Source organism: Dama dama, chromosome 15 (genome assembly GCF_033118175.1).
Source record: "Dama dama isolate Ldn47 chromosome 15, ASM3311817v1, whole genome shotgun sequence".
Taxonomy (NCBI): Eukaryota; Metazoa; Chordata; class Mammalia; order Artiodactyla; family Cervidae; genus Dama; species Dama dama.
The window spans coordinates 69,474,005-69,497,578 of NC_083695.1; the positions used below are offsets into that span (position 1 = coordinate 69,474,005).

General features: G+C 40.5%; 1 protein-coding gene across 9 annotated transcripts in view; it reads left to right on the forward strand.

Annotated features, from left to right (window-relative positions):
* Positions 1-2,656: 2,656 nt before the first annotated feature.
* The window catches only part of GBF1 (golgi brefeldin A resistant guanine nucleotide exchange factor 1), a 118,399-nt gene continuing 97,481 nt past the window's right edge, over positions 2,657-23,574 (forward strand). For 6 of the 9 annotated variants that reach the window (XM_061162463.1, XM_061162466.1, XM_061162470.1 and 3 more), the window contains exons 1-4: positions 2,657-2,908; positions 12,709-12,776; positions 14,256-14,364; positions 15,793-15,859. In XM_061162463.1, coding sequence (XP_061018446.1) covers positions 12,763-12,776; positions 14,256-14,364; positions 15,793-15,859 — 190 coding nt within the window. In that variant the 5' untranslated portion in view covers positions 2,657-2,908; positions 12,709-12,762. The remainder of the gene's footprint in view (positions 2,909-12,708; positions 12,777-14,255; positions 14,365-15,792; positions 15,860-23,574) is intronic. The other 3 variants (XM_061162465.1, XM_061162468.1, XM_061162469.1) reach the window with 3 other exon arrangements.

Consider the following 23,574-nt stretch of genomic DNA (forward strand, 5'->3'; position numbering starts at 1 on the left):
CTTGGTGCTTGCAGGTTAGGGAGTTTCAAGGGATAGGACAGATTTCCTAAGGAATATGTGGAGTCAGGTTGAGTTGCTAGGGTGTCCCTGAGGGCCCTATTACATAACATACTCCTAAGGTGAATCTGACAGTCATGCCTTTGCCTAAAACCCTTCAATGGCTCCTGTTTGCTGTCAGGATAAAGGCTAAGCTCCCTTGCATGGCATAGAAGAGTTTCAGGACCTGATTCTGTCTTAATCTTCAATCTCCTTGTGGTTTCCTGTATATCTCCAACAGTAAGATATTTCTAACCATTCTTCATTTTGCCAACTCCTACTCACCCTGCTAAGCTCCACTGAGGCCTCATTCTCTCTGGGAAGCCTTTCCTGAATTCCGAGGTTAGCCAGAAGTCCAGCCTCTTGCTCCCACAACCCTCCTTTGTGTAAATCTTTTACCCTACCCATCATATTGAAGAGATCAGTTTATGTATTGTTCCCTATGATGCTAAGATTTAGGGGGGAAAGGACCATACCTTCCTCATTTTTCTATTGCTAGGCATTATGTAGACACTCAATACTAAAATCTAAGAGGGAGATGTTTTGCTTGGTAAAATGATGGAGGTTAGAAGGGGCTGGGGCACTGTCATTTCTCTTCTCCTCATCTCTAACACACAATTCCATTCATGCTTTTAGGTTGATTAATTTCTGGAGGTATATAGGAGTGGGGATAGGACAGTAGGGAGTTTTGGCCTACTAAGAGGATTTTTCAGTTGGTTATCTAGGACCTCTCAATCTGAGATAGGGTCAGAAGACCAAATCCAACTTTTCAAATTAAGGTGGAAAATGGCTCAGAGGTAAGCTGGAAGAGATGCTAGAGTGGTTGTATCCTCAGCCTCTGACTCTGTTTGGGTGAAAGAGGCAAGGTCTTCAGCTGGACCCAGAGATCAGGAGCCCCATATGTAGGTACACAGACCTACTGAGGAGTTCTTCGGGTCTGATGGGTTTCTTCAAATTAGAGGATTCTAGCACAAGGCTTTGGATGTCTGGTTTTGAGACCACATTCCTATGGGGTTAGGAATGTAGCTTCCTTAGACTTGAGTCATCCATAAATGAGAGGAAATGGGGGAGAGAGCTGGATCTTTTTTCATTGTTTTCTAGCAGTCTCTTCAGGTCTGTAGGGACACCTAGGCTTTATTCCAGCAGACAGCCTAGGAACTCCAACATTTAATCTGCAAGGAGAAAACTCATCCTTCTGTCCCCTTTGTACACACACTAACTACTGCTGCTGCTGCTAAGTCACTTCAGTCGTGTCCGACTCTGTGCGACCCCATAGACGGCAGCCCACCAGGCTCCGCCGTCCCTGGGATTCTCTAGGCAAGAACACTAGGTCACTCTAAATATCCTAGCAACTTCTATCATCTCTTGCCAGGGGAGAGGCAACTAGGGGCAGGAGAGTGAAGACTACAGTGGGCATCTTGCTCTCAGATGTTTTATTATTTCTAAGGCTTCAGGAAAGCCTTCAGTTTCCTGTCACTGGTGATATGTGATTAGCTTTTTTTCCAGATAGGTAAAGAGTATCCAAGGGCTTCCTAGGTGGTGCAATGGAAAGAATCCGCCTGCCAATGCAGGGGATGCAGGAGAGGCAGGCTTGATCCCTGGGTTGGGAAGATCTCCTGGGGAAGGAAATGGGAACCCAGTATTCTTGCCTGTGAAATCCCATGGACAGGGGAGCCTGGCAGGCTGCAGTCCATGGGGTCGCAAAGAGTCGATACGACCTAGAGACTGAGCGAAAGAAATCAAGGCTTAGGATGAGAGTCAGATCTGGGTCACAGTCTGATAAACTAAAGTATAAGAGGTATCGAGGGGCAGTGAAAAAAAAGAACTGGATTAGAGTTGAGGACACTTAGCTTTGTCTCTGCTCTGTCATTAACTAGGTATACAAACATGGGGGCCATCTTTCCGTTCTGGGACTCAAGTTTCCTGATCCATAAAATGAAAGGACTTGAATTAGATATCCAAGCCTTCTGTCACTTCCCCTTGTCTATTTCAGGATGATAGGCATGAGGCACAAGACACAGAAACAAAATTGAGATGGGACAGATTCATTTATGAGAAGTCAAGCAAACAGAAGGAACGGTGGGGGACGGGAGGTTGGAATAGATTGCTCCCTTGAGCTGCCTTGAAAGGAAACGATTCCTCAAGTTTACGGTATTGGCCCGGGTGACTTTATTTTATTTTATTTTGGCCCAGGTGACTTTAATAGGGAGAAGCGGCCGGTTTCGGTGTAGGGAGAATCGTGTAGGCAACTCAAGGCTCTCAAAACGGACTCCGCCCCCTTTCCAACAAATCATAGCTTTCTTCCCCATAATGCCCAGCAGCCACTGCCAAGCTGTGCACTGCAACCTAACTCTACCTAACTCCACCTCTCCAACTGCCAGCACAATTTCTGCCTTTTTATTGGTTCTAGGAACTGTCATTCAGAGAGTCCTCGTAGCCGTTGGTTGTCCCCTGCCTGTCTTTTTCTTTCCCTTGTAATCTCGTCTCTTTAGGCACTACCCGCCTCCCGACGCCAGTTTCCTTCCTTCGATTGGGTAACTGAAATGCCATTTTTCACGATGCGAAGCTATGATTGGCTATGAGCGGCAGGGCTCGTGCAGTTACCAGGCAGCGGGCTAGACTGAGGCTAGTTACCACGTCAGTGAGCTGACAGGGAAGGTAGCCGGCTCCACCGCCCGTTCTGGCCGACTCTTCCTGGCTAACTGTGTGGGCTTTGATTTCGGCCTCAACTCCTAGAAAGGGCTCCTTTCCTGCTCCTATCTGCCGCCAGAGCCGGGAGAGCCGCTCGGAGACGCCTTCGAGGCCCGGGCTGGACATGAGCAGCGGCCGCCGGTCCTGGGACTAGGCCCCGCCATTTTGGATCCGCTGACAGGTCAGCGAAGTCTCTTATTAGAGTTCCAGTGTCGTGAAGGCCGCCCTGACATGACGAGAGGGAATAAGGAGAGGAGGGCCCTCAAACCGAGTAATCCTGGTTGGGTTAGGGACTCAGGGGCAAGAAAGAGATGAGGAGAGATTGCTGTGGGAGGGCACTGGGAGAGGTGCAGGGGGCAAAGGTCAGGCCCCTGCTGCCGGAGGGACGACTTCAACTCTGCCTTTTGATCTCTTGCAAGTACCCGAATCCTTCTCCCTGTGTTCCCAGGCTTAGTCTAGTTCCTCTCTCTTAGAGCTTTCTGCGTCCTAAAGAGCCCAGTTTTCAGAAGCTGAAAGCAAACCTGAAGAGTATCGTATCTACTTTTCAGGGTTGATTTTTAGACCTTGGATGAGAGTCTCTCTGGATTTTGTGCAGCGCCCACTTCTGTGTGACTGCCTTTTTAACACAGCTGAGCTGCTTCATTAATGATGATGAACTAATCATCACTACTACTAGACCAGGTAGTGAGAAAGCTTGCGGAAGGACTGAGGCCAGCCTCCCGAGGACCTGAATTAAGAGAAGGCTTTCCTTTTGTGGGGTTGCTCACCTGCCAGTCTGGGTCTGTGTGTAAACACTGGACTTAATCTTCTGAGCCTCTTTCGTCTTTTCCACAATGTTTTACAAATATTTTCTTCAGGTGTATATTTTTGGTTGCCGTCTCTTCCCCAGGTCTTCTCTTCACTTGGCCTGAGGAGATGAAGTTCAATCTCAAGGAAGCCATTCTATTACAACATATTTGGAGGAGAGCAGAGAGGGATTTGAAAACTTGTGAAGTTGGTACTATTGGCTTATTATTTTTAGTGGTAGGAAGAGTCATGAGAGATATTCAGTCAGTTTAAAGTGGTAGGGTCAGGACAGCAGAATGAATGATGGAACATAACCCCAAAGAGTGTAGTTTGTGGTGCTGTGATGACTTTGACAAACTGCTGTATTGTAAAGCTATAAGAGTCCTTCAGTGGTAAAGAATGCTTTTAAAAATGAGAAATAGGTATAGTGTCTTTATTTTTTTTTTTTTTTTTTAGGTATAGTGTCTTTAAATGCACGACATAGAACTTGGTATGCTTTTAAATCAGGTACACAAGGCATGCCTCTGGACCTTGTGGAGGATACAAATGGAAAGGTCTGATTGGAGATTGCTTTGCTGTGCTCAGTTTATGTGCTTCTAAAAAGCAGTAGCAATATATGTGCCCTGGCCTATACTGTGCATGTCAACCTAAGTGCCTTTTAGCATGTAATGTACACTCAGTAAGTGTTATCTGTACCTAGGATTAGATTTAGTGTGTGACCCTGTGGCCTGGTTCTAACCCTGGCAGTCAGGCCTTTTGCATGGTGAGGTAGTAACAAGGAGAATCTAAACCTCATTGTGTTAGAAGGGAAAACAATCTAGGTTCTAGAGTGACTAAACTCTGCCCTCCTGAAATTGTGTGTGTATGTATTTGTTGATTTAAAATAAATGGCGTGGAAACTACAGGAAGCTATTTGCATTTTAACTTGAACTTATCTAACCTGAAGTATCCAGGGTCTGCCTTTCTCATCTGGGTTGATAGGCCCTGTCGATCCCTGTTGAGTTGATAATGCTTTGCATAATAGGCAGTCTAGTCTTTGGATAGATAGTATGAACAGTTCAGCATCTTTTCATTTGGGCTTGGAGGTAAGTCAGGCATCAAAGATTTTACCTTTTCTTATTTGAAAAGTCATTTTCTGGATAGGAATAGTTCTTTACTTCCAGCCCCCATCCCAAATCAGAAAGTTTGTTCTTCCTTCAAGATTTGTATTTGAGCTTCTTTTTATAAGTGCCTGTAGACAGTACGTTCTAATCTTGACAGTGATGCTTATTGGCACAGTGAGAACTCAGGTTGTAGACATATCTCCTCATGAGTAGCTGGGCACTAATCCCAGTTGAACTCAAGTTCTCAGTAGTTACACTACTACTTCCTTCTCCGTGTTCCAGAAGGCAGGATGACTGCCACTTTTAGATAATAACTTCACTGATCGAGTACTTAAACTGGCTAGCAGTTAGAGAGGAAAAAGACACAGCTCCTGTTTTTGAGGAGACCCATTGTCTTTATACAGTACTCACTGGAAGGATCAGCCTTGTCTTTGTACAGCACTTCTATTGATTGATCAGTCTGTCCTTGTGATTCAGGGTGACTAATTAGAATGATTCTGTTGTGGGGTAATTGTGGAATTGAGTTGAAGGGAGTAAGGGAGGTTAATTTTACCTCTGGCTAGAAGACCTGTGTAAATGTAATTGGCAGCTCTTTAGCTTTTATTCTTCCTCTTTTTCTGTATTTCATTGTGTTCAATGGCAGTTGTTTATTTAAATGAAAATGTACTGGAACTTTGTGGTGATTTGGAGCCCACTTGTAGTGGATGTGATCACGAAATAATGATTTATTGCCATCATATAAATAAATTAGGGATTGCAAGCTCAAATGCCTGAGTATCAGGCAGGTATTGTAAGTGAGTGAAGTGAGCCAGGAGGGAATGTATTAGGATATAGTAGTGACTGTAGTGTACTGAAATGTGGGCACAGTATAACCATTCTTCCTATTTTTCAGGAGAAACTGGGAATTCAGATCATTGTGTTTTAAACTGTTGGCAACTAGTTAAATTATTTAAAAGCCTTTTACAGATGGAAAATAAGTCTGTGGACTGGATTCTGTGCCATGACAGTGGAGGATGACTCCTGATATTCAAGATGAGCAGACCTTATGAAACTTAATCACTGCAGTTCTCTATGTATAATCATACAGACTCACTTTTTAATATTTGTCCTACTCTGCCAACTTTTACGCTTAGTTGTCATACTGGATGCTCTGAGTGGTTAAAAGATGAGTGAGAGAAAGAAGCCTTGTTTCATTTTTCATCTCCAAGGTGACAGAAAGGACATCTTTGGACAGCTTTGGGCTTATCTCAGTGACATACTGCATATAGTTATTGGGATAACCTCAGACTCTCCATAGAGGGAGGAGCTGGAATGGCAGAGCTGAGATACACCTGCTTATTGGGTTGGGAGGATTTTCTAGCTGTATCCTGTCAGGGAATCAGCTTATTTCTTGGTTTGATTTTCTCTTACCTCCACACTTTAAGTAAATTTCTTGAGCCCAGTAAGTTGTTTATTAGTTCAGTAATTTTTGTTCACTTTCAACAAAGCACAGAATTATGGCATGTTCTTTGGCTAGCTATAGAAACCTTAAAAGCTCTGCATCTTTGGTGGTCCTCTGGGATGTTAGAGAGATGAGTGAAGGTAAACCTTGGAAGGGTCAGTTGATAGTTGTTCAACTGGTACCTTCTACCCTCTCAGTATGCCCATCAGAGTTTTCTTGGTTTACATGGCTCTGTATTAGACATCAGAGCACCATGAAAAAGAAAAAACCCTGAGTTTTTGCCTTTGGATAATCTAATTTCTAGTTGGATAAGAACAACTTTTAAGCAATGAGGAAGAAAAATAATGGTCTACTAATAATCTGTGTGTGTGTGTGTTCAGTTGCTTAGTTGTGTCCGACTCTTTGGGATCCCATAGACTGTAACCCGCCAGGCTCCTCTGTCCATGGAATTCTCCAGGCAAGAATACTGGAGTGGGTTGCCATGCCCTTCTCCAGGGGATCTTCTGAACCAAGGGATCGAGCCCTGGTCTCCTATATTGCAGGCAGATTCTTTACTGTCTGAGCTACCAAGGAAGCCCCAACTAATCTATTTAGTACCAAAGAAAATAAGACACATATACATGAATATGAAGAATTGACAATTGCATAAAGAATTATAGTTATTTACAATATTTCATAGAAGAAATGTGAACATGCACATAGCATAGGAGGAGACTTCAGGAAGATAGATGTAAAACAGAAGCATTGTGCTTTGGCTGGTGGGTAAATGTGGGTTCTTTTTGTCCGTAGAATGGTTAATATGGAAGGTTTGTAACTTCTTTTAATAGTGGAGGAACAAACATGGGTTACAGAAAGTTTTTCCTGCCTAGCTTAGAGTCCTTGTCTTCTGTGAAGCAGTTGTTCTCACAAGAGGTGGATGTGCATCAATATTGAAGAGTCAGTCTTGATATTCTTTCATTTATTCATTCAGTATTTATCACTTTTCTTACTATGTATTTATCATTTTTCTTGCTATGTAAAAGATGATAAATTATGGTCTCTTCCTGAAATGCTCATAGACTCATGGGAGAGACAGACTAAATAAATAATTATAAATTAGCATAAGATATGCTTAAATAGAGGTAGGTGCAGTGCTATGGGGTGACAGGAAAAAAAAAAACACTCTTGGAAAGTGGGTTAGCTAGGGAAGACTTACACCTTAGGTATTATCATAAAAACAGCCAGCCTTTGGGGGGTTTTAATATTCCTAATAGCATGCTTGGCCTTAAGAACAAGTGGATGAGGAGGTACTAGCTCAGTTTTGCAATGAGAACTGTAAACTGGGGCTCAGAGAGCCTAAGAAACTTGTTTAAGATCATATAGTTACTTCCTTTTCCAGTAAGCGGCCTGAGCTGACCCATAAAAATGGTGTGCTATTCACTCAACCCAGAAAACCCCACAAAATCATGCAAATCAAGAGGTTCAAATCTTCGTGTTCACTTTAAGAACACTCGTGAAACTGCCCAGGCCAAAGGGTATGCATATCCGAAAAGCCACCAAGTATCTGAAAGATGTCACTCTAAAGAAGCAATGTGTGCCATTCCGTTGTTACAATGGTGGAGTTGGTAGGTGTGCACAGGCCAAACAGTGGGGCTGGACGCAGGGTTGGTGGCCCAAAAAGAGTGCTGAATTTTTACTGCACAAGCTCAAAAATGCAGAGAGTAATGCTGAACTTAAGGGCTTAGATGTAGATTCTCTGGTCATTGAGCACATCCAAGTGAACAAAGCCCCCAAGATGCGGTGCAGGACTTAGAGAGCTCACGGTCGGATCAACCCCTACATGAGCTCTCCCTGCCACATTGAGATGATCCTTACTGAAAAAGAACAGATTGTTCCTAAACCAGAGGAGGAGGTTGCACAGAAGAAAAAGATATCCCAGAAGAAATTGAAGAAACAAAAACTTATGGCCCAGGAATAAATGCTGCAGAAAATAAATGCAAATAAAAGTAAAAAAAAAAAAAAAAAAGATCATATAGTTAATAATAGTCAAGAATACCACGGTGGTATTCTAACTCTCTCATTAACTTTTGGATGTAGTGAGTAAGGATTTACCAGGTGGATAAGAGTGGGAAAAAATGTTCAAAACAGAAAAGGAACAGAATGCACAAAGGCAGACAGCAAAGATCATGACTTGAACAAGAAAGAACTTTTGATGTTCTATTTATTTTGATGCCACACTGCAAGGCATGGATCCTAGTTCCCCAATCGGGGATCAAACCCACTCACCCAGCATTGGGAGGGCAGAGTCTTAACCACTGGACCACCAGGGAAGTCCCTTGATGGTCTCTTATACAAAGAGTATATACAGCATACGTGGGGCATCAGTGTCCCCAGCCAAGCTTAAAAAACAGCATTATCAAAGCTATGCCCTTCCGTTTTAGTCACATCTTCCTCCCCTTAGCCCCTGCTGTAAATTTTTTGTGCTTCCCTGGGGTGTAGTCTAGAGGGAGTTGCTAGTTCATATAGTGACTCCTTCTCTTTGGATCCTCTTGGGGTGAGTAACTGGGATGCTGCAAAATACTAGAGGAATCCTATTAGACCCAGGTTTAAATAGATAGTGGTTTCAAATAATATATGTTGCTCAGAGTCTCTGGGCAGATAAGACAGTGGCTTATTTGTCTGGAGGATGTTAGTTGTTGTGTATTTAGTTGTTTGTTCTTATATTATTTCTGATAAAAGGTCAACCTTAAGTTCTTTTCTACCGTACTCTTGAGGTGTCTGCTGGCCTTTGTGACCTTGTGACAAGGGGGTTCTAGGCCATTGGCTACCAGGCAGCAAGTCGTTCATCAGAGCTTCCCTTTTGAACCCAGAGGACAAATTTTCTTTGGGAGATTCTTGGGTGAGGAGATGTTCTTCAAGGCTTAGAGGGAGATTAGGCAACTCTACATAGTCCTTGAAAGTAATTCCTCTTTATTCCCTAGATGTTTCTTCCTTTTTTTTTTTACTAAGTAACTTATGGCAATGATTTTTTTGTTAGACCTTTGCTATCTTAGAAATTTGTTAGCTTTTGATGCCTAATGAATTTTGATCTAGTGTAGGTTGATTACTTCAGGTGGTATCCCAATTAAAAATTTATTTATTTTAGAAAGCCTTCCAAATAGCATGTAGATCCTATGAAGATCTCAGTTAAGTCTTGACACTTTTGTTTGCAATTTGTAGTATAGTTGTTGTTTCTTGTTGCTGTATTGTTCTCAGTATGGGTGTTTTCTCTCTTGCTCTTAGTTCTTTATGTAAAAAATTTTTTTATTTACTTTTGGTCATGCTGGGTCTTCGTAGCTTCACGGGCTTTTCTCTAGTTGTGGTACATGGGCTTCTCTTTGCTGTAGCTTCTCTTGTTGCCGAGCATGGGTTCTAGGGTGGCTGGGCTTCAGTAGGTGCGGTTCCTGGGCTCCAGAGCACAGGCTCAATAGTTGTGGCCCAGGGGCTTAGTTGTTCTGTGGCACGTTGGATCTTCCTGGATCAGGGATCCAACCCATGTCTCCTACATTGGCAACTGATTCTTACCACTAAACCATCAGGGAAGTCCTCTTTGTTCTTCAAAAGAGAAATTAAAAGTACTTCCCTGGCAGTCCAGTGGTTAAGACCCTGAGCTTCCCCTACAGGGGAATCACGGGCAGGGGACCTGTGTTCAATCCTGGATTGGGGAGCTAAGATCCCACATGCCTTGGAGCACAACCAAAAAAAAGAGAAATTAAATATTCTTACTTTATAGTGGTCCTCTCCAGGCCCCCCCAAATATTTTTTACAACGATTGTAGTCAGCATATATGCTACATATATTGAAAGCCCTCCAGGCCCCCCACTTGCTTTTGTAGCTTTACCTGCTATTATTCTCCTAGGAATAATGTTCCAGCAAGTCTGGAATAATCCTGATCCTCTAAATACATACTGAATTTTCCCACCAGTAAGCTTTTACTCTTGCCATTCTCTTGTATTTTTGGCTGTTTGAATCCTGTTTTTCGTTTGCTTTTCCAGTGTTCTCTGAAGGAATATTTTCTCTACTTCACTGCTGTGACACTGTGTACCACTCATGTATTGGGATATGTATGGGTTGTGTATAGATATATGTGTTTAATCTATTCGATTATAAATTCATTGTGGGTGGATAGGGATAATTCGGTATGACTCTGTCTGGCATTTTGCTTAGCATGTGCTAAGTAATATCTGGTTGACTGAGGTGAATGTTTATTAGTTAATTAACTTTGATTGCTATTCTTAATCATTTACACACGAAATAATACAAGTATTTTTCTAAAGAGCCTTCTCATTTTTAAAAATCCATTAATTAAAATTTAAAAATAGGTACTATATGTATGTGACACAAAATTCAAAAAGTATAAAAGAATATACAAAGAAAAGTAAGTCTTCCTCTTTCCACTGTGAAAGGAAGGAACTGGGAGTTCCGTTCTCCAGTGGCAACCTCTGTTGTGTGCTGTTTCAAGTCGCCTCAGTCATGTTTGATTCTCTGCGATCCTTTGAACTGTAGCCCGCCAGGCTCCTCTGTTCATGAGATTCTCCAGGCAAGATTACTAGAGTGGGTTGCCATGACCTCTTCCAGGGGATCTTCCTGATCCAGGAATTGAACCTGTGTCTCTTATGTCTCCTGCTTTGGCAGAGGGGTTCTTTACTTCTAGTGCCGCCTGGGAAATCCGTTGTTTAACACTCCTCCCCGCTGGGGAATCAAACCCTGGTCTCCCAAATGACAGGTGGGGATACTCACCACTATGCTAAGGGTGTCTTAAAAATCTTTCCAGAGATCTAGAACATATTCATCTTGCTTAAATAATTTAAGGAAGAAGAGATACTAGAGATTTTATCTTTTCTGATACTTTAAATTATTTTTAAATTTATTTTTCTTCTACTTCTTGATTCTCTTCCTCTTCATCATTATGTGTTCTCATCATTGAATCTTCTCCATCCATTGAAGATAATATTATTTTGTGCCTAGAGCATTTAGTCTTCTGAGACTAACCTAGTTGTTTCTTTAAATTGTTATTAAAATAAATGCTGGGACTTCCCTGATGGTCCAGTGGTTAAAATTCTGTGCTCCCAATGCAGGGGGCATCATTTCTATCTCTGGTTGGGGAAGATCCCACATGCTACATGGTGAGGCCAAAAAAAAAACCAAACTTTAAACAATAGATACTATCTTTTGTTGGAATCCCCTGTGGATTGAGAGAGGCCTGAACCAAATATGTACTCTTTTCCTTTGTCATGGTAGTTTTCATGCTTCTCACTTTCTTCATGCAAAGTATGCAAACAGAGCTACTTGCAGCGTGCTTCCCCCCACCCCGTGTCTCTGGCTCAGTTTTCTTTTAGATCCTGCTGAACTCTATAAATGCCTCAAGGGCAGAAATTATATCTCATTTCTTTCATAATTATTAATTTTAAATTATATTGATAGTATAGTAATATGTTCTTGTAAAAAATTAGAACATAGATAAGGCTATAAGTATCCTCCTGATCACAACCTAATTTCATAATACCTTCTCTAGAGATAACTGTGGTTATTGAGTTTCGGTGCATCTACTCAAACCTTTTATTCATTGTTTACATATCTCTCTATATACCTGTAAGTATACTTAACAACATTAGATGACTCACAGATAGAGTATTTCAAGGGAAAAAGACAAATTGCAGAAGAATACATACAATCTGATATACGAAATGTAAAAATAGGCAGAATGATACTGTCTAAAGATGCATATCAATGAAGTAAAGTACAAAGCAACATAGAATTTTAATAAACATCAGATTTAAAATAGTGGGAACTATGGATGAAAGAGAGAAGGACGTAATTAGGAAGGACACACAGAGACATCAGTTGTACTGTTCTTAATCTGGATACTGGCTTGTTATATCACTCTTTATATCTTGAAAGTGAAAGAAAGTGCTAGTCACTCAGTCATGTCCGGCTGTTTGCAACCCCGTTAACTGTGGCCTGTCAGACTCCTATGTCCATGGAATTCTCCAGGCAAGATTACTGGAGTGGGTTGCCATTCCCTTCTCCAGGAGGATCTTCCCATCTCAGGGATCTAACCTAGGTCTCCTGAAATGAAGGCAGATTCTTTACCAACTAAGCCACCAGTGAAGCCCCTTTATATCTTTGTTGCTGTTGTTCAGTTGCTCAATCATGCCTGACTCTTTGCGACCCCATGGACTGCAGCATGCCAGACTTTCCAGTCCTTCACCATCTCCCAGAGCTTGCTCAAACTCATATCCATTGAGTTTGTGATACCATCCAACCATCTCATCCTCTGTCATTCCCTTCTCCAGCCTTCAGTCTTTTCCAGCAGGAGTCTTTTCTAAGAGTCCTGAAAAGGAGTCTTTTCAGGGTCTTTTCTAATGAGTAAGCTCGTCACATTAGGTGGCCAAAATGTTGGAGCTTCAGCTTCAGCATCAGTCCTTCCAGTGAATAGTCAGGGTTGATTTCCTTTAGGATTGACTGGTTTGTCTCCTTGCAATCCAACAGCTTTATATCTTACTTTATGTTAAATATTGTATATTTTAAAAAACAAAAATCTAGTATTTTATGTAGGGTTGGTTAGTTTTTACATAACTGGTAACATATAACCATATACTACAGTGTGTTTGTTTTTTTTTCATTTCACAGTATGTCTGAAGCTCTTTCCATGTCCTTTGCCCTATATCCTTAGCACTTGGAAAGATGCCTTATGCATGGTAGGTGCTCATTAGGTAAATATTTCTGAAATTGCTTCACTTACTCTGTTAACCTCACTGTTTTTTATTTTATTTTTAATTGGAGGATAATTACTTTACAGTATTGTGATGGTTTCTGCCATACATCAACGTGAATCAGCCACAGGCATACACATGTCCCCCATGTCCCCTCCCTCTTAAACCTCCCTCCCCATCCCATGCCTCTAGGTTGTCACAGAGCACCAGCTTTGGGTTTCTTGTGTCATGCAGCAAATTCCCACTATCTGTTTTACACATGGTAATGTATATATTTCAATACTACTCTCTCAAGTCATCCCACCCTCTCCCTCTCCTACAGTGATCATTTGTCTGCATCTTCTTTAATGCACTGTGAGTAGGATCATCAGTACCATCTTTCTAGATTCCATATATATTGTTAATATACAATATTTGTCTTTCTTTTTCTGACTTACTTCACTCTGTATAATAGACTCTAGGTTTATCCACCTCATTAGAATTGACTCAGATGCATCCTTTTTTTATTGCTGAGTAAGATTCCATTGTATATATGTACCACTACTTCTTTATCCATTCATCTATTGAGGGACATACAGGTTGCTTCCGTGTCCTAGCTATTGTAAAAAGTGTTGCAATGAATAGTGCTGCATTGGGGTACATGTGTAGCCTTAGTGTTTTAATTTTCCTTGAGCCTGATCTAAATGTCTGTATAACTGTTTGTCTCCCCTTCCCTTCTTTTTATCCCTTTTGCTTTTAAAAATTTTATCTATTTTGAGGAGGGTTTCCCTCTAAATAATGGGAAGTGATTAGGCTGATTTTATAAGCTCCTATTAAGGTTTTCTCTATGCCAAGAAGAGTCTACCTTTTAGTTTACTTATTAGAGATTTGCTGCTATAAGCAAGTGAACTTGACTTTTCAGAACTTTTCTAAGCTTATATCACTGCCACTGTCCAATTTTCTGGAGCTGACTTGGCAGAATAAATGCAGTCTAAAAATTGATATTGTAACTGTGGTTCCAAACGAAGGCTATTTTTCTAATAGCCTTCATTCTTTTCTTTTAACTTAAATCTTCATTATTGATTGGGTTGATAAAGTAAAAGAACAATAGGAATATCTGAAATATTTCTTTAACAAGCTAGGCACACCAGTGTATCTTTTTGTCTTCATGCTTTGTAGGGTAGATTTGGGGGACGGTTGACTTTGAAGAATTTGAATGTTTGTTAGAGATTGTTGAGGTGCCTTTGAGAAATTTTCTGGTGTGATGTTTTTTGAGTTGTATCTTGAACTTTCAGAGACCTCTGGAAGAGCCAGGTAATTGAATTCATAACATAAGAAGGACATTATCACATTTTAGTATTATAGGTGGGGAATCTTGGTACTAAAAAGCTAAATCAAAGTTCTAACCTTATCAGGTACTGATTCAAGCATGGGGATGCTCTTGGATAACCAAATATTAACTAACTTTTCTCTTAACTGTTTCAGTAGGTTTGCCAGGATGGTGGATAAAAATATTTACATCATTCAAGGGGAAATTAACATTGTGGTTGGGGCCATCAAACGGAATGCCCGATGGAGCACCCATACACCGCTGGTAAGTGGGGGATGGGCAGAACACTTGGTTACTGAGTTGTTGTAGGGGATCTGATACGTGCTGGGTTTCCTGGTAATAATGATAATAGGAGCAATTCAGAGTTTTTCAGAAGGGTATCAAGGACCCTTTTGTTTTATTTCAATAAGAGTCAAATTTATAAACTGTCTTTTTTTCTCTAGAACCCAGATGATGATACCATTTTTCTTCTAGCTGTTTTTATAAGCAGCTTAAGCTAGTACTTGGGACCTCTTTAATATGCCTAAACATGTCAGAAAGATTTCTTATCTTCTTTTTTGTTTGTTTACTTTTTGAACCAGAAATTTTACTTCTAAGAATTTATTCTAATATTCAAATATTGGAAAAAAATTGCGATATAGATTCCTTATTTTCTGATTCCTGAGAACTATAATTAGCTATCAAATTCATTTCAGTTAGTATAGTTATTGGCACATGGAATATGGCTTTGTAATGGTACTCGTTGGAAATTCAGTAAGCTTTCAAATATAGAGGAGACCATATCTTACTAATCAGATGAGTAAGCTTAACTGTTGTAAAGCTGACTTTCTTTGTTGCATATGTATGTTCAGTGATGTTTTTGTTACAGTTGTATCAGTTTTGAGTACAATTGTAAAATTAAAGTTTAGACATTTCTAGCTTGGTGAATATGTATATGTTTGTTTAGAAATTTCTCACTTTCATTAATAAAAAGGAACTGTTTTATAAGTAAGAATGGAGTCAGGAATGAATGTGTATGACTATGATAAGAGACAGAGTAATACATGTCTCAGTGTGTATGTTTCAGTCTGTTTGGGATGCTCTAACACAATACCATGGGCTGGGTAGCCTATAAAGAACAGATTTTTTTTTTTTTAAATAATGTATTAATTTCTAGAGGCTGAAAGTTCAAAATCAGAGCATTAGCATGCTTGGGTGAGGTACTTCTGGGTCTCAGACTTCTCATTGTATCCTCACATGGTAGAAGGGGCAAGGAAACACTCTTGGCATGTGGGATCTTAGTTCTCTGATGAGGAATCAAACCTGTGTCCCCTTGCAGTGGAAGCATGGAGTTTTAACCACTGGACCACCAGGAAGTCCCAGCACAGAAGTTTTGAGGCGTCATGATCATTCAGACCATAGCACATATAGAAGACCTAGCAGTCTATGGTAACTTGAATGCCATGGTCTTGGTGTAGATTAAGATTAGTACTTCAGGATGTACTATTTTAGGTAAGCCCAGAGTACTTCTATGAGATAAGAGATTAGGGAACTGGAAAAATGAACCATGGCTAACTTTCTTTTCCTCAGAAGGAAAACTGACTGAATTTTCTGGTTGGATTCAGAGAAAGAGCTCTTGATCTATCTTTTATTTCCTTTTTACTCTTGGTCTGATAATTCTTTTTTTTTTTTTTTATAATCTGTGTGTTATAGGATGAAGAACGGGATCCTCTGCTGCATAGTTTCAGTCATCTAAAGGAGATTTTAAACAACGTAACAGGTAAGTATGTTTGATTTATTGCAAGAATGGACAAACTTTTTCTTTATAGTATAAGACTACATGATATTTTAAGCTTTGTAGGCTGTAGCAACTGCAACTACTCAACTCTTGTCATTGTAACCCAAATGCAGACTCAGATAATACTTAAATGAATAATAAATAAAATTTTCTTTTAAAAAAACAGGCTGCAAGCCAGTTTTGGCCCACAGGTGTAGTTTGCTCTGGTTTATTTTACTGCTGATCCTTCCTGGAGCTCTTAGAGTGTCCTACTTTAATGGGGAATCAGCGTTCATACAATTATAAGCTTCCTTCTTTGCTTGAGTTATAAGTGTTATTTTTGGCTAATGTTCTGTTTTGTTTTGGCTATTTTTCTTTCTCTAACTCACGTATGCCATCAGATAGGAAATTGATGGCACAAGTGAAGTGTTTAATACTTGCAGTGTAACCTTTCTCTTACAGAAAATCCTTACTGGTTTTTAGGACCTGAGCTTTCTGTAATGCAGCTCTTTTAGTCTTCACTTGTTCCCAGAATCTTTTGTGTCACACACTCTGCCTTTGTTTTCCTAATCATAATTATCTTATGTAATATTTATATGTTTAGAATTTTCAAAGCCACTTTCACATTTATTACCTTATTGAATTTTTTTCACTTTTATTTATATTTCAGATCAGGAACTTCATTCTTTCTTCTTTTAGTTTAATTGAGATATAATTGACATATAGCACTGTATAAGTTTAAGATGTACATAGTACTTTGAATTACATACATTATGAAATGATTACCACAGTAAGTTTAGTGAACATCTGTCATCTCACAGATACAAAATTAAAGAAATAGAAAAAAAAATTTTTTTCCTGGTGAGAACTCTTAGGATTTAGTCTCTTAACAACTTCCATGTGTAACATACAGCAGTGTTAATTACATTTATCATGTTGTATATGTGTACATGCATGCTCAGTCTCTCAGTTATGTCTGACTCTGTGACCCCATAGACTGTGACTTGCCTTGCTCCTCTGTCCATGGGATTTTTCAAGCAAGAATATTGGAATGAAGAATACTGGTTGCCATTTCCTCCTCGAGGGGATCTTCCTGACCCAGGGATTAGACCCATGTCTCCTGCATCTCCTGCATTGGCAGGTGGATTCTTTACCACTGGGTCACCTGGGAAGCCCATTGTGTTGTACATTATAGCCCTAATACTTATTTATCTTATAACTAGAAGATTGTGTCTTTTGGCTGCTTTCATCCAGTTCCTCCTTCCCCGACCCCCTGCCTCTGGTAACCACAAATCTGATCTTTTTTTCTGTGAGTTCATTTGTTTGCTTTTGAAATAGAATTGACCTGTAGTACTATGTTCTTGCTATACAACATTGTGATTTGATGTTTCTGTACATTTCAAAATGTTCACCATGGTAAGCCTAGTTACCATATCTTCTTGAAACTTTTACACAACCTGTGAGGGAGGCATGGCAGATTTGTCCCCCTTTTATGAATGAAGTTGAAGCCCAGAGATATTTTAAGTGATTTAGCTGAGATCACACTGATCCTAAGAAGTGGAGTCAGAACTCAAAACTAGAATTCAGGCCCCTAACACCAGATTTAGTGCCTTGTTCTGTGTTGCTTCTGTTCATACAGTTAAAGGGGAATGTACACAGGAAATGCTTTATATTATGTTTAAAAACATGTCAAGGGAGGAGGTAAAGGCTCAACACTTCATATTTTTCAAGCCTGGAGGGAAGATATAGACATAAAGGGAAAGCCTCAGAGCTGTGCTCCTCTGTTGACTATAAAGGGCTTTTGCAGTTGTATGTCCCTGGAATGTTTTTAGCTAGTAACATATCTAACACCATGATTGAAATAGCTTTTAGGCTTCTGCAGATTAAATAAATAAATAAGTAAGTGTTCTCCTTTTATGAGAAATGTAGGAGGATATCTGGAGAAAAATTCCTTTTACTTTCCTAACCCTAATCCTAGGGAATCTAAGGATTTTCTACATGTTTCTTTAAAGGAACAAATTTGACTCAATGTGAAAAGTGTTCGCAATGTTAGCCAATGATCAGATATAGGGGAAGAGGTGTCTGATAGCTAGTTAGCAGGGCTAATGCTGCAACTAGGCATGTTCTCATTTTATGGCCTGTGCTGAAAGTGATTTGGCTGCTTTAGAAAGTTGGTGGCTTGTGCAGATTTTTTTTTTAATTGAAGTATAGTTGATTTACAGTGTTAATTTCTGCTGTACAGCAAAGTGATTTAGTTATACATATATGCATTCTTTTCCATTATGGTTTATCCTGGGATACTGAATATAGTTTCCTGTGCTATATAGTAGGACCTTGTTGTCCGTCCATCCTATACGTAGTAGTTCGCATTTTCCCAGGTGGCGCTAGTGGTAAAGAACCCACCTGCCAATGCAGGAGATGCAAGAGATGAGGGTTCAATCCCTGGGTGGGAAAGATCCTTTGGTGGAGGGCGTGGCAACCCACTCTAGTATTCTTACCTGCCTGGAGAATCCCATGGGCAGAGGAGCCTGGTGGACTATAGTCCATAGAGTTGCAAAGAGTCGGACACGACTGAAATTACTTAGCATGCACGCAGCACGCACTAGCCCCAAACTTCCAGTCCATCCTCCCCTCCCCTGTAGCCACAAGTCTGTTCTCTCTGTGAGTGTTTCTGCTTCGTAGGTAGGTTCATTTGTGTCATGTTTTATACTCTACATACAAGTGATATCATATGGTGTTTGTCTTTCTGACTTACTTCACTTAGTATGATAATCTCTAGTTGCATCCATATTGCTGCCAGATTTTTCTTTTTTAACTTTTCATGTAAAACTTACATATCCCAATTACAAAGAAAAATAGTCAGTAGATATTTACAATTCTTTTTCATGGGTCAGAGTTTGGAGTGTTATCTTTCTCAGAGAATACATTTGGAAAATGTTTGGCAAGCATTTTATATACAGCTGAGAATTGTTGTCATAAGTGGCTGGGTATACCCTAAAATGGCTGAGGTCAGACTGGAGTTGCCTTGTAGACCTTTTGGGCACTTTGCAGACCCTGAGGAGCTGAGGAGCTGAGAGCTGCTGCTCTCCTGATAAAGCCACGTTTCCTACTTGCCATCCAATCTATATCCCACACTTGTTTTCTCCATTCTAACATATCCCAAGACTTCAGTTCAGAGATTGTATCTGTGGTGAGTAATACAGTCCAGGATTTGGTTTCTAGTTCATCTGAGAGTTACCAAACTTGAGTCTGCTGCCTAATTTTCTTACATCTTTGGGTTAGGAATCCAGATTATCTTCTACTTGAAACTATTAAAACCAGAATGTGCCGAGGAACCAGTTCTGTCAGTGGTACTAGGAACATAGCTGGGTGTTGTCCAAGCTTTCCCTCAAAGTGAGGAAGAAGGTGATGATATTTTCCAGGGGCCAGTAGCTGTGGCAGGTATTGAAACAGTGCCTATCTAAGTTGCCCCACTGTTCTTGGGTTTTAGCGTATTACCTACCTGATAAATGACAGAGTGGATCCAAAATAGAGCATTTCATGGTCTTCTGATTGGTTCTGACCCCCCACATAGTGCTGGCTTCCAGGAGCAGGTTTATGGGTCAGCTGCTCCTGTGGTCCTGGACTTTGTAATCCATGACCAATTTCTTGTTTCTTTTACTGAAACAAACAGATTTTTTCTGATTGGCAGTGTCAGGAGGATTGCTTTCTTGGAAGCCTGTTAATGGTTGGAGGCTGGGAAAGGGTTTTGAACTTGGAGAGAGAAACTGAAGGGACTGCCATTGCTATGTGACTGGGAATGGTGTACCACTTAGGTTGGAAGAACTATGATAGGAATTCCAAGACTCCATTTAGTTTAACTCATGAAAGTGACTTGGGCTTGGTCTCTTTTTGCAAAGGCTCTTTATTTGCACTTTTCTAGACTATCTACTGGCTGGGTTGGTTAAGAATATTGTTAATGGAAATAGGTGATTCATTGGACATTATCAGTCAACCAAAGCAATTTTTCCTCTTTTCTTTTTTTTTTTTTTTTCACTCAGTCCTACTCTGCGACCCCATGGACTGTAGCCTACCAGGCTCCTCAGTCCATGGAATTTTCCAGGCAAGAGTACTGGAGTGGGTTGCCATTTCCTTCTCCATTCCTCTTTTCTTGTAAGCAGTCAGAAGATCTTTTAAGGGCATAAGTGCTCCCTACTCCTTCAGGAACATTGTCTGAGCATTGTAAAGGAAGTAAGTCTACTGTCTCTAGTAAGGGTTGGCTAAGTCCATGTCAGTTATTCTCACAGGTGTGTCTCTGGACCGCATTTGCAGTCAGTATTTGCCCAAAATGCATGATAACTGAATGCTCTGTAATATCTAGAGTAATAGAATGTTCTAATACCAAATCTAAAGAGAGGGTTGCACTTGGAATGTATGAAGTGCCTAAGAGCAAAGTTTGCATATTGGTACTTTGGATAAAGCCATAGCTTACCACCAGTGAGACTTGACTGCTGCCCCTTATTTAGTCTTTCAGTTCTCTTAAGAATCCTTTAAGAGGTTATTCTGAAGGAGTTAAAACGGATGTGTGGTTGCTAGGAGCTGGAAGTGGGCATGGGAAGTAACTGCTAATGGTAATAGGGTTTCTTTTAGGGGTGATGAAAATGTTCTGGAATTAGATCGTGGTGATGGTTGTACATCTTTGTGAATATACTAAAAACTGTAGAAGTGTATACTTTAGAAGGATGAATTTTATGGCATATGAAATCTATCTTAATTTTTCAAAATAGCAAGTGTAGACTAGAAAAGCAATGGGATTCACCAGCTCTTTCTCAGGGCTCAGAGCCATGAAGGGATGCCTCTGACTATAGTTGCTGCTGTGCATTGAACCCATTGCCCAGCAAAGGCAGCGTAAGGCTCTGTTCAGCCTCCAGGCCCAGTTTGTCCTTTTATGTCTCTCTCATTAACTCAAGAAGCACATGGCTTTTATATTTAAATTTATTCAAGCTGTAATCTTTGACATTTGAGTTAGCTTTTAGTACAGTTTTGCATTTATAGTAATATATATTATGTATTTTCTCTATCCCCAAAGAATCCATTTTAATCTTTTCCGGATGCAAATTTCAGGCTGTCTTGCCCCATCTCTCCTTCCTGTCTTTCCCCTCCCCCAACGGAGTGTGTTTGATCAGGTGTGGCAGGAATATCCACTGTCAAGCTGCGCCCTTTATATTAGTCAATATTATCCTTCTCCCCCCTCCCTGTCTGTCTGCCCCTTTGGGCTTTCCCAGTTGATTTATAATTTTGGAATTCTCATCGGAGTCTGTAATACAGTTTGTTCATTATTTAACCAAAACCTGTTTAATGAGCAGAGAGAGGCAATGTAAATGTTAGGCATGTTGCAGTGATGTACCTTTGTGCTTCTCAAAGCGGGTGGGTAGTTAACTCTGTGCTGCCTGCAGGGCTGGGGCTTCCTGGCCTTAGGGGCAGAAGGACCAGTGCCTCTTCCTTGCATCTGCTCAAGCCATACGGTGGGCTTAGATTCCAAAGGCACATTTCCTTTTATCCTTTTAGAGATCTTGTTGGGGCTCTTGCGTATTGGAGTTATCTACAATCTCACAGATTGGGCGGTAAGATTTGTGGCATGGGACCGGGGGGGATGAAAGGGAAAGTGAAATATTAGAATACTTGATACCCCTCTTGGTTTTAGGTCTGTAGAGAGTTGTTGTTCAGTCACTCAGTCATGTCCTACTCTTTGTGACCACAAGGACTGCAGCATGCCAGGCTTCCTTGTCCTTCACCATCTCCTGGAGCTTGCTCAAACTCATGTCCGTTGAGTCAGTGATGCCATCCAACCATCTTATCCTCTGTCATCCCCTTCTCCTCCTGCCTTCAATCTTTCCCAGCATCAGGGTTTTTTTCTAATGAGTCACCTCTTCACATCAGGTGGCCAAAGTATTGGAGCTTCAGTATCAGTCCTTCCAATGAATATTCAGGATTGATTTCCTTTAGGATCAACTGGTTTGATCTCCTTGCAGTCCAAGCTGTAGAGAGTAGACAGTTTACTTTTGGTTTTATAGCTGTTCTGTGCCACATGTTGGATCTTACTTCCCTGATCCCCGATCAGGGATCAGACTCGTGCCCACTGCAGTGGAAGCACAAAATCTTTACCACTGGACTGCCAGGGAAGTTCCCCAAGTGTAGACATTTAGAGTAATCCTTCTAGCCAGCATGGTCTCTGGTTTTTGATCTTTTTGTTCCCAGATTAGACAAGTGCTTGCAAGCCTTAGTACCCTTCATTCAATATAGCTTCACAGATAGGGCTCCAGTCAGTCGTGATTTGTGGTTTTTGGCTATGATCATTTACCTCCAGATTTTAGGCTGCCTTTGTCCTTGGTGTTTAAACTTAGATCATTACAAAGAGATTCTTTTCCAGAATCCAAAATTTTTAAACCAGAAATTTTTATTTAAAGCACAGAGGCAAGAACAATCTAAAAGTATCACACCAGAGTCTTCTCTTAAGGAATCACCTCTTAATGACTTTAAGGGCTTGAGGAAGACCTCTTAGTGATATGTGTGTGTGTCAGGGATGGTGGTGGGGAGGGTAGTAAGTTTGCCTGTGGAGACAAAACTTCTTGCTGGTCTTTTTAATTTTGAGGACCTATGAGGCTCGGGGTATTTAGCATAAGACTAAGGTGGTCTTGAAGCTCAGTATAAGCACTTGTGTTAACTATGGAACTGTTGTAGCTGCTTGGACCTTTTCTTTCTGAGATTCACTAAGATTTGAATTTCTTCTAAGTCTGGCTTATTGAATTGCTTCTGACCAATATTTATTGAATACCTGCTGTGTGCTAGGCATTTTGCTTAGGCACTTAGCCATTGGATCTATAATGGTAAACAAATTTCCTGCCCTCATAGCCACTGGTTTTTAAGACTAGTAACTCTGGCTGACCATTCTGAGACTAACTTACATACTTATATACTATACGCTAGGCCATATGGTTCCCTATCAGATATGGAATAGATGATAGTGAATGACAGCAGTCTGTTGCCATCTTTTCTTATTCCTCCTTTTCCCCTTGTTCACATAAACCATAGAAATGAGGAGAAATTTAGCTCATGTTTTTGCTTATTTGGCTTTCTCATGTAAAGCTGTTCTGGGCAGAGTTTAGGTATTCCCAAAGATATTGATGGGTTTGCATATTGTAACTCTGAGGGATAAGACATTTGAGGGATAGTATATTTCTTCACTGTGCTTACTTGTACAGCAAGATATGATGTGCCTGAGTTTAAGAGGAAGAAGCAGGTGTCTGGAGAGAGTGGATGTCTCAGGAGTTTATTTAAATATAATTTATCCTAGACAAACACACCTGTAGGGTACTGTCTCAAGCTTTTTGAATTCAGAGTTTGAGCTAGGAGGTTTGAATCCATGTAACCTCCAGAGCTTTACAGAGAACATTTAAACAGAGTCTGAAAGCCAACTTGGGAGGAACTATAACTTAACACCTGTCTGACTTAGGCCTCTTGGAAATAGCCTTCTAAGTTGAAGCAAAACTGTTCCAGGATGCCTCAGACCTCAAGTTTAATCTGTTTCAATTGGAACATAGGGACATATAGGGAAGACATTCAGTAGTCACTGTCAGGAAGAAGACTGAGTAAGGGCACACATTCGAAAGAGAAATATCAATAACCTCAGATATGCAGATAACACCACCTTTATAGCAGAAAGTGAAGAGGAACTAAAG